Source organism: Zalophus californianus, chromosome 14 (genome assembly GCF_009762305.2).
Source record: "Zalophus californianus isolate mZalCal1 chromosome 14, mZalCal1.pri.v2, whole genome shotgun sequence".
Taxonomy (NCBI): Eukaryota; Metazoa; Chordata; class Mammalia; order Carnivora; family Otariidae; genus Zalophus; species Zalophus californianus.
In genome coordinates, this window is record NC_045608.1 from 54,753,731 (window position 1) to 54,770,604 (window position 16,874).

Sequence of the window (16,874 nt, forward strand, 5' to 3'; positions counted from 1 at the left end):
TTTATTTATTCAGCTGGCTCATTTTCCTAACATATTTATTTAAGAAATGCTCCTTTTTTCAGTTTTCCTGAAGATAAGCTATAAAATATCTCAGTTTACTTTGTGAATTATTTTATCTAAAGTAATCTTTTAGCTGGCCTATTATCCATAGTGTTTAACAGTTTATCAGCTGCTCAGAATCCCAAGTGGAATTGGGTAAAAAAACATGGGTTTTGATAACAGACAGTGGGTTCAAATCCCAATTCTATCTCGTGATCTAGGACAAGTTTCTCAACTGTTTAAATTGTTATTTCCCCATCTATCAATTAGATAAAAGAATAACCATTTAAGGGGCGCCTGGGTGGCTCAGTTGGTTAAGCGGCTGGCTTTGGCTCAGGTCATGATCCCAGCGTCCTGGGATCGAGCCCCACATCGGGCTCCCTGATCAGGGGGTAGCCTGCTTCTCACTCTCCTGCTCCTCCTGCTTGTGTTCTCTCTCTCTGTGTCAAATGAATAAATAAAATCTTTAAGAAAAAAAAGAATAACCATTTAAAAATAGTTTTGAGCAATTATAATTATGAATATAGCTATTATAGCTATTATAATCACAGCTATTGTATTATTAAAACATCTGTAAATCTATTTTCATTATTAAAAAAAGCCTAATCATTAATTATAAAACATGTGAAGTATACAGGATATCATATCAATAAAGATTAATTCTCTTCTATCTACTTAACAATATTTCTCAAAGCCCAGGACACCATCAGACCTATGACACATAAAGCATTTTCTGAAAAGGCATGCTGATATGGAGAAACAAAGAAGGAACAAAAATAAATATAATAAATATAAATAAATATAATACTAATATAAAATGATAGTATTATAGAAATAACAATAGCTAATATATATTGAGTGTATATCATATGCTGGCATTTTGTCCAACACAATGTCATTACCTCCATTTTTATCTAAGGTCATAGAACATGTGGCTCTAAAGTCTGCAATTTTAAGGACTGAACTCTAATGCCTCTTGAAGGAGACATCACCCTACATGAAGCATCATGACTGCTCCTCAGAACTTTCTCAGAGCCAGATCCAATAATGGTGGTGAGGGAAGAGAAATAGCACAAACTTATCCTCCTGCTTGGGCAATCTAATTTTGCACTAATTGTTCAGAATAATCTTAATAAAAGCTGTGAGAAGGTATTTATCATTCCTAAATCATCTGAAGATAACTGAAAGTTACAGTGATTTCAAGATTGAAGTCCCTTAAGAATAATAAAGGCAAACAGGTGAAGAAGAATCATTACATTCTCTTTCAACAGACCTATTAAGCATTTCTTTAGAACAAAATAACCCATTAAAAAGGGCACACTGTCCTTCTACACACCAATTTACTCATCTAATCATCTAATCAGTTTAGTGTCCCTAAAAACGATGTAAATACTATTTAATTTACTAGTCAAGTTGGCTTATGTAAATTACTACTTAGCATGATTGCTTCTGGATTAGGAACAAACAGGTAGGGAAAAAATCTATTTAGTAAGGTCATTTCACCTTTATGAGTGAGACTATCAAAAACATGTCTAGATTAGTAAATTACACAACTGAGCAAAAATTCTATAAAATATTCCAATATCATTAAAAAAAATTACTCCCTGAGTTCTATAAATAACAGCCATTATAGTCTCTATAGATATTACAAAAATGTTAGCATTTTAAATCTTACCCGTTTCAAATGCTCTTGTATTTTAGATTCCAAATCTTCAATGTGTGAAATCATTTTGTTGACACATGGTGCTGGGATGTTTACTAAAGCACAGCTTTGCCGTCGACATGGATAGCTAAAGTAAATGGCTTTATTCACCCCTTAAAAATAAAGCAGACAGAAATTAGTTAATAGTTACATACAAAATAGTAAACTGATGTTCAGAATATGCAAACAATATTCTGCTTTATTAATACTAATACTTTTAAAATTTCTTTAATAAACAAATTGATAAATATTTCAGAAAATAGAATGATAATGATATTAAAATTATATAATTATATAAAGTGTTCCATAACATCATGAACATTGAAAAAAAAAACCTAAAGAAAAAAGGCAGAAAACCAGTTAATTCAATTGTTTCTAAATAGTTCCTGAATCACTTAAAAAATGACTTTGAAATATATTTTAAATTCTCCCTTCAAAGAGAGTCCACATCTTCCAGTGTAAATATCCAACCACTCATGCATTGAAGAAGTTCTTCTTTAAATCCAGCATGAACTTCTCTTGCTAGAAAAAAAAAAGTAAAAGCAGGTCCCCTTCATCCTTATAATAACCTCATTTTCTACCTTCCATTTCTGAAAATTGGAGTCTCATGCAAAGAGTGATTGATGTTCCTACTATAGCATTCAAGTTGTACTCATCATAAAATCCACTCAGTCCGATGTGCCTCAGTGATTCTAATCCTGGCATGTCCTGAATCAACTGAAGGTTGCAGAAGCACAGCAAAGTTGTCCATGAAACTCCACCAAAGTGCTTACTTGCAGTCCTTTTGCCTCTAAGGACTCTATTGGGCTGGATTATAGCTGCAATCACTGATCTTAAATGCAAGACACAAAATAGGCTTGGTGCCTCAGTGAGAACAGTGTGATGTCCTCATTTCAGTTGACCTTGAAGAACAGAGAACTTATGCTGTTGCCTGTGCTTTTTTGTTTCACTGCCAACCCAGACAGTAAATACCTTTATTTAAACAGGAATCTTTTAAATATCTTTTTTAAAAAAGACTTTATGTATTTATTTAACAGAGAGAGAGACAGTGAGAGAGGGAATACAAGCAGGGGGAGTGAGAGAGGGAGAAGCAGGCTTCCCGCTAAGCAGGGAGCCCAATGCAGGGCTTGATCCCAGGACTCTGGGATCATGACCTGAGCTGAAGGCAGCCACTTAATGAATGAGCCACTCAGGCGCCCCTAAATATCTTTTAAATAAAGTCTCATAATACCCCTCCTCCAAAAGCACAATCTCTGTGAAAATAGTGTACCTCCTTCGCTTATAAACAAAAGCATTTACCCTAACTCATATATTATATAATACATATATATTTCAACATTTTTTAAGAACTAAAAATATGTGCCAATCATGGAACTATGCTAAATACTTTTGATTCCACATTTTATTTAATCCTCACAACAATCTTGTGAAATGGGATTATTACCTTGATTTCATAGATAAGGAACAAAAGCTTAGAGAAGTTAAGTTATATAATGTGTCCATTTCTACAGAGCTGGTAGGTGAGAAAGCTGAGTCTTGAACTATATCTCCTTGGCTTTGGAGTATAAGCTATACTTTAAAGGTTGTTTTTATATTTTTAAAAAGATAGTAAAATAAAGAAAAGCAGTCCTAAAAATATATTTCAGGGCATCTCAAATGCTTCATATTTTCATTTGTTTTTGAATTTTGATTGTTCCTTCAAGATATCAGTCCTGATATTCTAATGTATCTTAGTTTGCTCTGACTATACTAAACACATATATTTGCTATGGATATTTTGTGTGTTATATTCCATCTTTCCTCTTTAGGTCATGCATAGATATGTATTTTCATCTCCATAATAGTCATAGGACTAAAGAACAAGCTGGTGAAAATTACATATTGATCTCCTATCCAAATATCTTGATAAGGGCATGTTGCCCTTCCCTCTAGAAATAAGAAGGTTTTGACACACATTTAACAACCAAGCAGTTGTCCTTATACTCAAAACGTTTGTTTTGCTTCATTAAATGTGGAGAAAACAGGATAGTAATGACTCATTTAACATTTTCCGGCATGTATTACTCTAAACCTATCATGTGAATACTAATTAATTTCATAGCACCTCATGGTTTAGGATTAACATTTTATATATGGTAAAGTGGAGAAAATGAAATACTATGAAGTTAAAATCTGCACTAAAAATCTATAAAAGACATGACATCATAAGTAGCACAACCCAGAACCAGAATTCAGGAGTCATTATCACTGTTTTTATTCTAATACAGATGTAGTATAAGTTAAAACTTTCCTTTCTGTTTCTTTTTAATTCTACCCAGCTTAAAGAGACACCCTAGATCACTAAACTAGATGTCCAGGTTCATTCACTTTTTGACTGGAGTGATAACTAACTATACTTAAGTTAAAACTACTCAGTCTCCAATCTCAGGTTTCTCACTTAATAAATGAATGGGTTGGTGGGGTGTTATATAAAATCCTTTTTACCTAAAATTTCATGATACAACTAACTAATGATTTTAGCCAAGCATATTGACAGAACTCCTCCTCCTGAAGCCTATGCACAAATTGTCAGGGTGACTCTATTTTCTTTTAAAGATTTATCTAAATTTTTTTTGGGGGGGAAGAGTGAGGGAGAGGGAGAGAGATAATCCTCAAGGAGACATCCCAATGAGTTTGGAGACAGACACAGGGCTCTAATCCCAGGACCCTGAGATCTGGACATGAGCTGAAATCAAGAGTCAGGCACTTAATTGACTGAACCACCTAGGTGCCCCTCAGGGTGAGTCTTTAAAGACGTAAGCTCAGGCAAGACTTTCATCCTCTCTAAACATCTGCCCAACTTTAACTTCCTTGCTCAGAATCAATGCCTAAGAGGTAAGTAAGATCTTCCTGGATCTCGGCTACACTTGTGGTTTGTTGAGGCTCTGCAACATGAAACTTCCATTTGAGGAAAAATATGGACCGGCTGATTATGTGGGGAAATGAAATAAAAATACTATGTTCATAAACTGCCAACTCTCCTTGCTCTGTAAATGTGATCCTTATGTAATTTATTCACCCAGCCCATCCTTCCTTCTCTCCTGCTTTTAATATGTGGTTCCTTTATGTCCATCACCCCAGTTATTGTATCATCCCTTTATGTGAACTTAGTACTCAGGAGAAAACTTCTCTCAACACAGATTTGTTTTTCACATTCTGTTATCCTTTTTAACATCCTGACTTTCTTTCCAAAATGTAGAAAAAGTCAATACTCTCAAGTTTAGAAATAATTTCTACTCTTTGCAAAGCCTGTTTGATGAACAGGAAGTACCTTTTTTTTTTTTTTTTTTTTACAGAAACAAAGCTCCCTTTAAGTTTTTGTTACCCACTCGGGGTATCGGGGGGCAAGGGGTGACCTTTCCATGATATTAGAGTTACCTTCTTTTCATTGAACCTTACAAGGTTGAAGACACTTATCACTAAATACATAAAATAATATGCATAGACTCGAGTCGGAGATGACTAGACTGCATCTACTCTTAACCACTACATAAATGGCTCTGTTCAGTGTTCCCTTATCTCCATTCCCTTCAGTCTTTTCAAAATCTGCAATTTCAATGTATTTAGTTTTGCTTCCCTTAAGTAATCACAGGTCTTCCTATTACTGTGTCTGACAACTTCCTACGGCTATTATCTTAAAGTAAATTTTGCTTTGACTAACAATTCTTTTCAAATGAGCAATCTATACCAGCAGCCACAATATTCTCATATCCTGGTCTCTTCTTCAAACTGAAATTTCTATGCAACTTACATGGCTCTTTCTCTATGAGGAATTCTTGAATCTTTCAGACATTTGGCTACACCTAGCCATAACATTTTCTATCCCTTTATTAATATTCAACTGTGTCACATTTATCTGTTTCCCCATCCATCTTCCCCATGAAGTTCTACATTGTTTATGGAGAGAAACTATGTTTAGTGCCTTAAAAAACTGTTGAATAAATGAGTGAATGAATAAATCCCTCTTTTTTTAATTTTACCATGCTGTAAACTGGCTTCTGTTCTCTCAACTTTATGAAATCTTCATTCACAAACCCCATTAATCAGTGTTTCCACTACCATCTGTGAAGGAGTAACTGATAAAGATTCAGTCTTCCAAGTCTGGAAAAAATATGTGAGACAACTGTTTTCAGACATTAGAAAACAGGAATGCCCGCTTTTGATTCCTGAGAAAGGAAAATTCATTAGGTTGAGCCCCAAAATCACCATGCTTTCTGCCAAGGGACAATTTTTCAACTACAATATAGAGATCTGGGGTAAGAAAAGAGCATGGAAATCCTGCTGAGATAAAGGGCAAAGACTAGTACCATGGGTAATGGAGACAGAATCTTCAGGGCAGGGAACTGAAAAGGACATAGCTGTGCAGAGAAGCACCCCCAGAAACCCATTTGAGAATGCTCTCTGCATCTGTAGATAAGGGCTAGACTGTATGTGTACGCAGAGCAAAATTACCTGAAGGTTAATAGAGAACATATGCTATGGGATTGAGAAAGGAACAAAAACACTAGAGGCTGAGTGGTGTTGGTAAAAGAGTATTGGCGAGGGATGAGGAGAAAACCTTAGAAGTCCAGTACTGACAGAATGTAGAGATTTCATCAATGCCTCAGAATACTCTCTTGTGTTACAGTTTAGGAAGAAGGACTGTACATTAGAGTAAGAGCCTCCTCTAGACCCACCCAAAAAAGTTTAAAATCAAGCTATAATATAATATGTGGAGGAGACAAAATTTAGCCAAATTAGAGGGGATTGGTAAATTCCTTGTGTGTGTGTGTGTGTGTGTGTGTGAGTGTGTGTGCAGACACACACACACACACAAATATATATATGCACTTTTGCATAAAACCAAGCATATACTACTTTCAAGTTGATCAAATGATTGACTGAGCTGCCTGCTAGAAAAATAATTTCCTTCAGAGAAAGATAACAGAATCCAGAGTCTTCACAATGTACTACACAAATATCCAGTATTAAATCATACAGTAAAACAGGAAAATGTTTTAAAAGTCTAGAAAAAAATCAGTAGAAACTGAAACCAAGTTGGCCCAGAAGCTATGTATATACAGCAAAGATTTTAAAGTAGCTATTATAAATATGTTCAAAAGGTAAAAAAAATATATGTTCAAGTAATTAAAGGAAAATATGGCCTTAATAAGTGAATATATAAGATTAGTATAAAAATGAAAACTATGAAAATGAACCAAATGGAAATTCTAGAACTGCAAATATGAAAATTTAAATTAACAAATATATTGGTTGGCCTTGACAACAAATGGACAGGGTAAAACTCAGTGAATGTGTAGATGAAATGACAGAAATCATCCAATCTAAAGAACAGAAAGAAAAATGAAAAAAGAACAGATCCTCAAAAAACTGACAAAAATCAAATAATCTAACATGTGTAAGGTTAAGGTTCTTCAAAAACAAGAAATTTGGAGTGAAAAATATTTGTAGAAATAATGGCCACATTATTTCACAATTTGATGAAAAAACACATATCTAAGAAGCTCAGCAAATCCCAAACAATTAAAATATCAAGAGAACTAACTACATTTGGGAATATCACGGTCAAATTACTGAAAAACAATAATAAAAAAGAATTCTTTAAAGTAGCCAGAGAACAAAAGGGAACATAACATAATGGGAACATGGGTATGAATAACTGCTACATTTCTCATCAGAAAAAAAAAATGCAAGCCAGAATATAATAGAAAAATATCTTTAAAGTACTGGCAGGAAGGCAGAAAGGAAAGAAGGAAGGAACGGAGGGAGGAGAAACATAAAAGAAAAAAATAATAAATTAGACTTCATCAAAGACAAAACATTCAACTCCTCAAACAGATATTTAAAGCTTTTTTTTTTTTTTAAAGATTTTATTTATCCATTTGACAGAGAGAGACACAGCGAGAGAGGGAACACAAAGGAAGTGGGAGAGGGAGAAGCAGGCTTCCCAAAGAGCAGGGAGCCCGATGTGGGGCTCGATCCCAGGACCCTGGGACCATGACCCAAGCCGAAGGCAGACGCCCAACAACTGAGCCACCCAGGCGCCCCTCAAACAGATATTTAAATGAATGAAAAGACAAGCAAGAGAATAGGAAGAAATATGATTGGAAAGTTAGAACATGATTGGAGAATTGGTACTTTTAGTCCCATTCCAGACCTCCAGGGAAGGGAGAGGGGCTAGAGGTTGAATCAATTGCCAATGTCCAATGATTTAATCAATCATGCCTATATAAAGACGACTCCACAAAAACCCAAAAGGACAGGGTTTGGAGAGCTTCCAGGTTGATGAACACATGCAGATTTGCAGAGAGTGCAAACTCAAAGAGGGCATGGGAGATCTGTACCCTTTCCACTACTTTACTCTATACATCTCTTCCATCTAGCTGTTCCCAAGTTACATCCTTTTTAAATAAACCAGTAATCTAGTAAGTAAAAATGTTTTTCTGAGTTCTAGGAGCCATTCTAGCAAACCCAAGGAGGGGGTTTCACTGGAACCTCTGTTAGTTGGTCAGAAGCACAGGTGATAACCTGGACCTTTGATTGGCCTCTGCGGTGGGGGGAGGGGAAGCCTTGTAGCACTAAGCCCTTAACTTGTGGGATCTAACTCTATTTCCAGGTAGACAGTGTCAGAACTGAGCTGAATTGTAGGGCCCTTGATCATGTCCAAGAATTGCTTGGTAGTGGGGAGACCCCATGCCTATACGTTGGAATTGGGTACAGAAACTTTCAATTACCTTGTGCCATCTCTGCTATTACTCTATATAACCATTCTTTTCTGTTGTGTTGTACTAATTGTTTACAGTTATATTTTATCTGGCCTGCAAGATTATACACTCCATATAAGAATCATGTCTTAAATAACTCTATATCCTACTAGCACATGTATATTCCAGTGTCTTGAATTAACTGTTTCATAAACCAATCATTTGATATTTTAAAAAGTTTGTCCAAACTATGGCAATAAACCCTAAGCCAGGAGATTAAAATTCTAATCAACATTTCTAGAGAGAGAGAAGATAAAAGATATGAGAGAGAAATAGATGAAGAATCAGAATGTCACCTTATCCCAATTTTATCCTGTCAAACTGAAAATCTCCAGAGCAGTTTACCAAAATCAAGATGAGAATTTTTTGATTAATATAGAGTTCTTCAACAAAATAAACTGAAAATAAATAAGCATAAGCCCCTATACATGAAATCTACGCATTTTGTCATCTCTTTCTACCTCTTTCCACATAATGTTTTATAGAGCTAATGTTTTATAGATTCTTAATTCTGGATTTCACACCACAAAAATATTAGTCCTCCTTCTTTTTTTCTTCTAATAAACATATCCTCAATGAACTGGAAAGGATCTAGCACCTGCTAGTCTTGGCATAAGCAATAAAGAAAATGTTTATTTTAAAAATTCAACATTTCTGAAATTATAAAAAAATCTTATAGCTTAAATATAATTAACATATTATTAATAAAATAGATTATAACATTGTACTTTTAATATTATATATTATTACTATATTAACTATTAGTGATATTTATGGTTCATTTCTTAATAAAAATATAACATGAACATCACAAACTAATGTTAAATGTAAATATAGCTTACAAAGATAACTATGTAACTTACATTCAGTCCTTACCTTCAGTATTTGTCATTTTATTTTCATGAAAAATCTCAATGCCTTCCTTAGGGGCACCAAACAGAACCAAAGCTTGTGATGTGGCATTGTCTTTAAAAAAGAAAACAAAAATTACAATGAGCAGTTAATATAAATTTTTAAAATAAGCAAAATAATATGTAAAACTATGTTGTAAAAGTATTGTTCTTGCAAAAGCAACTATAATTCAAATATTAACCAAAACCCACAGTAGAATATATTTAGATGTTTTCTCTGGTCCTTCAGTTGGGTTAACTATCAAAAGAAGGTATTCAAAATAGCATTCATCTATTAAAAGCAAACATTGAGAAACTGTCCAGAGTGACATTACCAAAACAATGGAGTAGGAGACTCTAGCCTCCATCCTACAATGAAGTTCAATAGTTAGATGGCTATGAACGAAGAAAAATAGTTCTGGGAGAGCTCAGGAAACCATTCAACAAACTTCAGCAACACAGTGGAACAAAAAAGCCCATGAATAACCTCACAAAAAGGGAAGGAAGACAGTTTCATTTTGACTGCATCATCCCATTCACCAGGCCAACATTGCTCAGCACCAAGAGGGAATACTCCAGCTTGAAATAGTTCCCCTCACCAGGAAAGGGAGAACAGGGTGAGAGAACAGCTTCCATGCCCTTTTGGGGTACTGCACAAATGACCTGTTCTGGTTTCATCTTACTCAGAGACAGGCAAAGGCAAGACTTATGGAAATGGCTTCGAACAAGGAAGAAGGGCAGAGGCTACCAATATAGTCATACAAAGAAAGTGATCACAATTCCCAGTGGCCTGCTCTGTAGAGGACCCCAAGAGCTTTGCCAGCAAAGTTTTCCTTCTAAAATGAAAGAGAGAGAAAGTGTTTCCCAGACAAGCACGAAGTGAGGGAGTTCATCACCACCAGATCTGCCTTACAAGATATGCTGAAAGGAGCTCTTCAAGCAGAAATGAAAAGACTTCCATTAATAACATTTGAAAGAATAAAACACATCAGTAAAAATAAGTATATGTCAATTTCAGAATACTCCAATACTATAATATAGTGATGTGCTAATTGCTTAACTCTAGTGTATAGATTAAAGACACATGAAAAATAGCTATAGCTGCAATAACTTACTAATGGATACACAATATAAAAAGATGTAAATTGTGACATCAGAAACATAAAAAGAAAAGAATAAAAGGGTAGAGTTTTTGTATATGATTGAAGTTGTTAATCAGCTTAAATACTATTATAACTATAAAATGTTTTGTGTAAGCCTTAAGGTAACCACAAAGCAAAACCTATAGTAGAGGGATGCCTGGGTGGCTCAGTCGGTTAAGCATCTGCCTTTGGCTCAGGTCATGATCCCAGGGTCCTGGGATCAAGTCCCACATCGGGCTCCCTGCTCAGCGGGGAGCCTGCTTCTCCCTCTCCCTCTGCCTGCCGCTCCCCCTGCTTGTGTTCTCTCTCTGTGTGTCAAATAAATAAATAAAATCTTAAAAAAAAAAACCTATAGTAGATACACAAGAGAAGAAGGGCATCAGAGTATACCACTATGGAAAATCATCAATTCATAAAGAAATACAGGAAGAGAGGAAGAAATGAACAAAAGAAATATAAAACAGACAGCAAATAATCAACAAGATGGCATTACTAAGTCCTTACCTACCGATAATAATTTTATTTTTTTCCAATAATCATTTTAAATATAAATGGATTAAGTTCTCCAAACAAATGGCATAGAGTGGCTGAATGGATTTTTTTAAAAAAAGACACAACTATATGCTACTAAAGACTCATTTCAGCTTTAAAGACACATAAGGCTCAAAGTGAAGGGAGGGAAAAATATATTCTATGCAAATGGAAAGAGAGATTAGAGGTACCTATACTTCTACCAGACAAAACAATCCCATGTATAATAGCATGGAAAAGTGCTTGCTTCCACAGCACATATACTAAAATTGCAACAATACAGAGAAAATTAGCATTGCCCCTGCATAAGGATGACACACAAATACAATAGCATGAAACGAATAAAATACTTAGGAATAAATTTAACCAAGATAGTGAAAGATTTATACATCAAAAACTATAAGACATTGATGAAAGAAACTGAAGAACACAAATAGATGGAGAGATATCCTGTGCTCATGAATCAGCAGAGTAAATTTTGTTAAAATATCCATTCAATCAAACCCTATCAAAATCCAATGGCATTTCCCACAGAAACAGAAAAAAAAAAAAATCCTAAAATTCTTATGGATCCACAAAAGATCCTGCAGAGCCAAAGCAACCATGAGAAAAAAAAGAACAAAGCTGGAGGCATCACATTTCATTATTTCAAACTATATTACAAAGCTATAATAATCAAAAAAGTATGGTACTGGCATAAAAACATAACACAAAAATCAGGAGAACAGAATAGAGAGCCCAGGAAAAAAAAAACATGCATATATGATGAACTTGACATAGGAGATGGGACAGTCTCTTCCATAAGTCATGTTGGGCACCACCCCAGTCCCAAATTCCTTGTGATCCTTGCTTTAAATTCTCTATCAGGCATTATTTATATCTGTTTTGCTTAGATCTCTGGCTGGGGCCTTGTCCTGTTCTTTCATTTGCGATAAATTTCTTTATCTCCTCATTTTGTCTCCCTCTCTTGTAGCTATTTCAGTGTTTTAAGGAAGTCAGCTATGTTTTCTACTCTTGAAAGTATTGACTTTATGAAGAAGAGGTCCTGGAATGCCCTGCAGTGCAATGTCCTCTGTTTACCAGAACCTGGCACTTCAGGACAGTATCCTATGTATGGTGTTTATTCCCTGCTATTGTGTCTGAGTCACTTTTCCTTTCAGTGCACTTGTCTACATTGACTCTCTACCTGCTGTGGGCTGTCCGTGCTCACTCTGGTGTTAGTGGAACCTAAGCAGGCCAGCTCTGAGGAGGGCAATGATCTTAAGGATACTGGACTTGAGAAAAGAATGGAAGACATGAATGAGACTCTCAACACAGAGATAAGGAATAACATAGATGAGAAAAAGGGCTCAATAAATGAAAAAAAATACTTGATGAAATGAATAGCAGGATGGCAGAAGTAGAGTAATGGAAAGTAATCAAGCTGAACAAGAGAAAAAAGAATTACACAAAATGAAAATAGATTTAGGGAACACAGTGACCCCATTAAACATAATTAATAATTTTTATATTATAGGAGTCCCAGAAGAAGAGAGAGAAAAGGGGGCAGAAAATTTATTTATAATTTATAATAGCTGAAAACATCCCTAATCTGGAAAGTAAACAGATATCCAGATCCAGGAGGCACAGAGAACTCCCATCAAAATCAATAAAAGCAGATTCACACCAAGACATAATGTAATTAAACTTGCAAAATATAGTGATACAGAAAAAAATCTTGAGAGCAGCAACACAAAAGAAGTTACTAACTTACAAGAGAAAGCCCATAAGGCTAGCAGGAGACATTTCAACAGAAAATTTACAAGCCAGAAGGGAGTGGTATGATATATTCAAAGTGCTGAATAGGAAAAATCTGCAGCCAAGAATGCTCTATCCAGCAAGGCATCATTCAGAATAGAAGGAGAGATAGAGTTTCCCAAACAAAAACTAAAGGGGTTTGTGACCACTAAACCAGCCCTGCAAGATATATTAAAGGGGACTCTTTTAGTGGAAAAGAGAGACCAAAAGTGACACTATAAAGGAGGAAACACAAAAGCAGTAAAAATGAAAAATTTCTGTAAAAAACCAGTCAAGGAGCTCACAAAGAAAAGGATATAAAATATGACACCATATACCTAAAACATGGGGAGCAGAGTAGTAAAGAATGGGTTCAAACTTAAGTGATCATCAACTTGATATAGACTGCTAATATGCAGAGGAGGTTATACAGAACCCTAAAGGTAACCGTATATCAAAACCAGTAATAAAGAGGGAAAGAATAAAGAGAAAGAAATTCAAATAGCTCACTAAAGAAAAACAACAAAACATGAAAGAGAAAAAGACAAGAAAGGTACAGAGAAAATCTTCAAAAACAACCACAATAAAATGCCAATAAATACGTATCTATCAATAATTACTTTGAGTATAAATAGACTAAACACTCCAATCAAAAGACATAAGGTGAAGAATGGGAAAAAAAAAATAAGACCCATCTATATGCTGCCTATAAGAGACTCATTTTAGATCCAAAGACATCTGAAGATTGAAAGTGAGGGGATGGAGAAACATCTATCATGCAAATGGATGTCAAAACAAAGCTGGAGTAGCAATACTTATTTCACCAAAATAGACTTTAAAACAAATACTGTAACGAGACAAAGAAGGATACTATATAATAATAGAGACAATCCAATAAGAAGATATAACAATTGTAAATATGTACCCAACATAGGAGCACCAAAATACATAAAACAATTAATAAATATAAAGGAACTAATAGACAATAATATAATAATAGTAGGGTACATTAACACCCCACTTACATCAATGGACAGATCATCTAAACAGAAAATCAACAAGAAAACAATGGCTTTGAATGACACACTGGAACACATGGATTTAAAAGATATATTCAGGACCTTCCATCCTAAAACAACAAAATACACATTCTTTTCAAGTGCACATGAAAATCTCCAGAATAGATGACATAATAGCCCACAAAACCAGCCCCAACAAAATCAAGAAGATCGAACTCATACCATGCATCTTTTCTGACCACAAGGCCATAGAATCTCAAATCAACTATAATAAAAAATCTGAAAAGAACACAAATGTGTGGAGATTACAAAACATGCCACTAAACAATGAATACTTCAACCAGGAAATAAAAAAAAGAAATAAAAAAGTACATGGAAACATATGAAAATGAAAACACACTGGCCCAAAACCTTTGAGATGCAACAAAAGCAGTTCTAAGAAGGAAGTTAATAGCAATACAGGCCTACCTCAAGAAGTGAGAAAAAAAAATCAAATAAACAACCTAAACTTACAAGCTAGTGAAAGAACAACAAACAAAACCTAAAATCAGCAAAAGGAAGGAAATAATAAACAGTAGAGAGAAAAATGATATAGAAACTAAAAAGACAATAGAGGAAATCAATGAAACCAGGAGCTGGTTCTTTGAAAAAATTAATAAAATTGATAAACTTCTAGCCAGACTTGTCAAAAAGAAAAGAGAAAGGACACAAAGTCACAAATGAGAGAGAAGAAATAACAACCAACACCACAGAAATACAAAAACTTATAAGAAAATATTATAAAATTCTAGATACCAACCAATTGGGCAACCTGGAAGATATAAATTCCCAGAAACATATAAGCTACCAAAACTGAAACAGGAAGAAATAGAAAATTTGAATAGACCAATACTAGCAAAGATATTGAATCAGTAATCAAAAAACTCCCAACAAACAGAAGTCCAGGACCAGATAGCTTCACAGGCGAATTCTACCAAACATTTAAAGAAGAATTAATGCCTATTCTTCTCAAGCTATTCCAAAAAAAACAAAAAGGAACACTTCCAAATTCATTCTGTAAGGCCAGCATTATCTTGATACCAAAATCAGATAAAATCACCACTAAAAAAAGAACTATCGGCCAATATCCCTGATGAACAAAGATGCAAAAATTGTCAATAAAATAGTAGGAAACTGAATTCAACAATATATTAAAAAAATTAATCACCACAATCAGATAGGATTTATTTTCAGGATGCAAAGGAGAAAGGATAAAAACCATATGATCATTTCAATAGATGCAGAAAAAGCATTTGACAAAGTACAACATCCAGTCATGATAAAAACCTTCAACAGGGTAGGTTTAGAGGGAACACACCTCAACATCATAAAGGCCATATATGAAAAACCCACAGCAAACATCATCCTCAATGGGGAAAAACTGAGAGCTTTCCCCCTAAGGTCAGGAACAAGAATGTCCACTCTCACCACTTCTATTCAACACAGTATTTGAAGTCCTAGCCACAGCAAGTCAATAAAGTCGCAGGAAAAAAATCATAATGGATGTACAAAATCAATGTACAAAAACCTGTCGCATTTCTATATACCAATAATGAAGCAGCAGAAAGAGAAAAATTAAGAAAACAATCCTATTTACAAGTACACCAAAAACACAAGCAGTAACTTCTTTGACACTGGCTGTAGCAACTTTTTTCTAGATATTTCTCCTAAGGAAAGAGAAACAAAAGCAAAAATAAACTACTGGGACTACATCAAAATGAAAAGCTTCTGCACAGCAAGGGAAACAATCAACAAAACCAAAAGGCATCCTACTGAATGGGAGAAGATATTTACAAATGACATATCTGATAAAGGGTTAGTATGCAAAATATATAAAGATCTAATAAATCTCAACACCCAAAAAATAAATTATCCAATTTAAAAATGGACAGAAGACAGGAATAGATATTTCTCCAAAGCAGACATACAGAAGGCCAACAGACACATGAAAAGATGATCAGCATCACTGATCATCAGGGAAATGCAAATCAAACCTACAGTGAGATATCATCTCACACCTGTCAGAATGGCTAAAATAAAAAACACAAGAAACAACAGGTGTTCGTGAAGATATGGAGAAAAAAGGAACCCTCATGCATTGTTGGTGGGAATGCAAACTGGTCAAGCCACTATGGAAAGCAGTATGGAGGTTACTCAAAAAGTTAAAAATAGAACTACCCTACAATCCAGCAATTGCACTACTGGGAATTTACCCAAAGAATACAAAAACACTATTAAAGGGATACACACAGCCCTGTGCTTATATCAGCATTATTTACAATAGTCAAGATAGGGAAGCAGCCAAATTGTCCATCAACTGAGGAATGGATAAAGAAGATGTGATATATATTCGGCCATAAATACCATTACCATATTATATTATAATACTATTCAGCCTTAAAAATAATGAAATCTTGCCATTTGCAATAACATGGATGGGGCTAGAGAGTATAATGCTAAGGAAATAAGTCAGTCAGAAAAACACAAATACCATATGATTTCCCTCACATGTGGAATTTAAGAAACAAAACAAATGAGCAAAGGGAGAGAGAGAGTGAGTGAGAGAGACACACAAAGAAACAGACTCTCAATTATGGAGAACAAACTGATGGTTACCAGAGAAGATGGGGGTTGGGGATTAAATAGGTGATGGGGATTAAGGAGGGCACTTGTGATGAGCACTGGGTGATACATGGAACTGTACTATATTGTACACCTGAAACTATGTAACACTGTAAATAAAATAAAAGTTACACTTAAATAAAAATAAATCAAAGATTTATCACTTTAATAAATAAATAAATAAAAAATGCAGGGAAAATTAGATACTCACATGCAAAGGAATGAGACCAGACACCTATCTTCTTACACAACTCACAACAATTAACTTGGAATGGATTAAACACTTAAATGTAAGATCGAAACCATAAAAC

General features: G+C 34.7%; 1 protein-coding gene and 1 pseudogene across 7 annotated transcripts in view; one reads left to right on the forward strand and one right to left on the reverse strand.

Annotated features, from left to right (window-relative positions):
• The window catches only part of CCDC178 (coiled-coil domain containing 178), a 448,169-nt gene that overhangs the window by 397,146 nt on the left and 34,149 nt on the right, over positions 1 to 16,874 (reverse strand). For 6 of the 7 annotated variants that reach the window (XR_003517014.1, XR_003517013.1, XM_027576648.1 and 3 more), the window contains 2 exons: positions 9,421 to 9,510; positions 1,715 to 1,854 (listed from right to left, as the gene is read on the reverse strand). Coding sequence is in view for 5 of the 7 variants with exons in the window: in XM_027576648.1 (XP_027432449.1) it covers positions 1,715 to 1,854; positions 9,421 to 9,510 (230 nt within the window). In the remaining 2 variants the exon portion in view is untranslated. Of the gene's footprint in view, positions 1 to 1,714; positions 1,855 to 5,760; positions 5,884 to 9,420; positions 9,511 to 16,874 lie in introns of those variants that run through there. The other variant, XM_027576649.1, reaches the window with a different exon arrangement.
• Positions 11,347 to 11,459, forward strand: LOC113913377 (annotated as a pseudogene).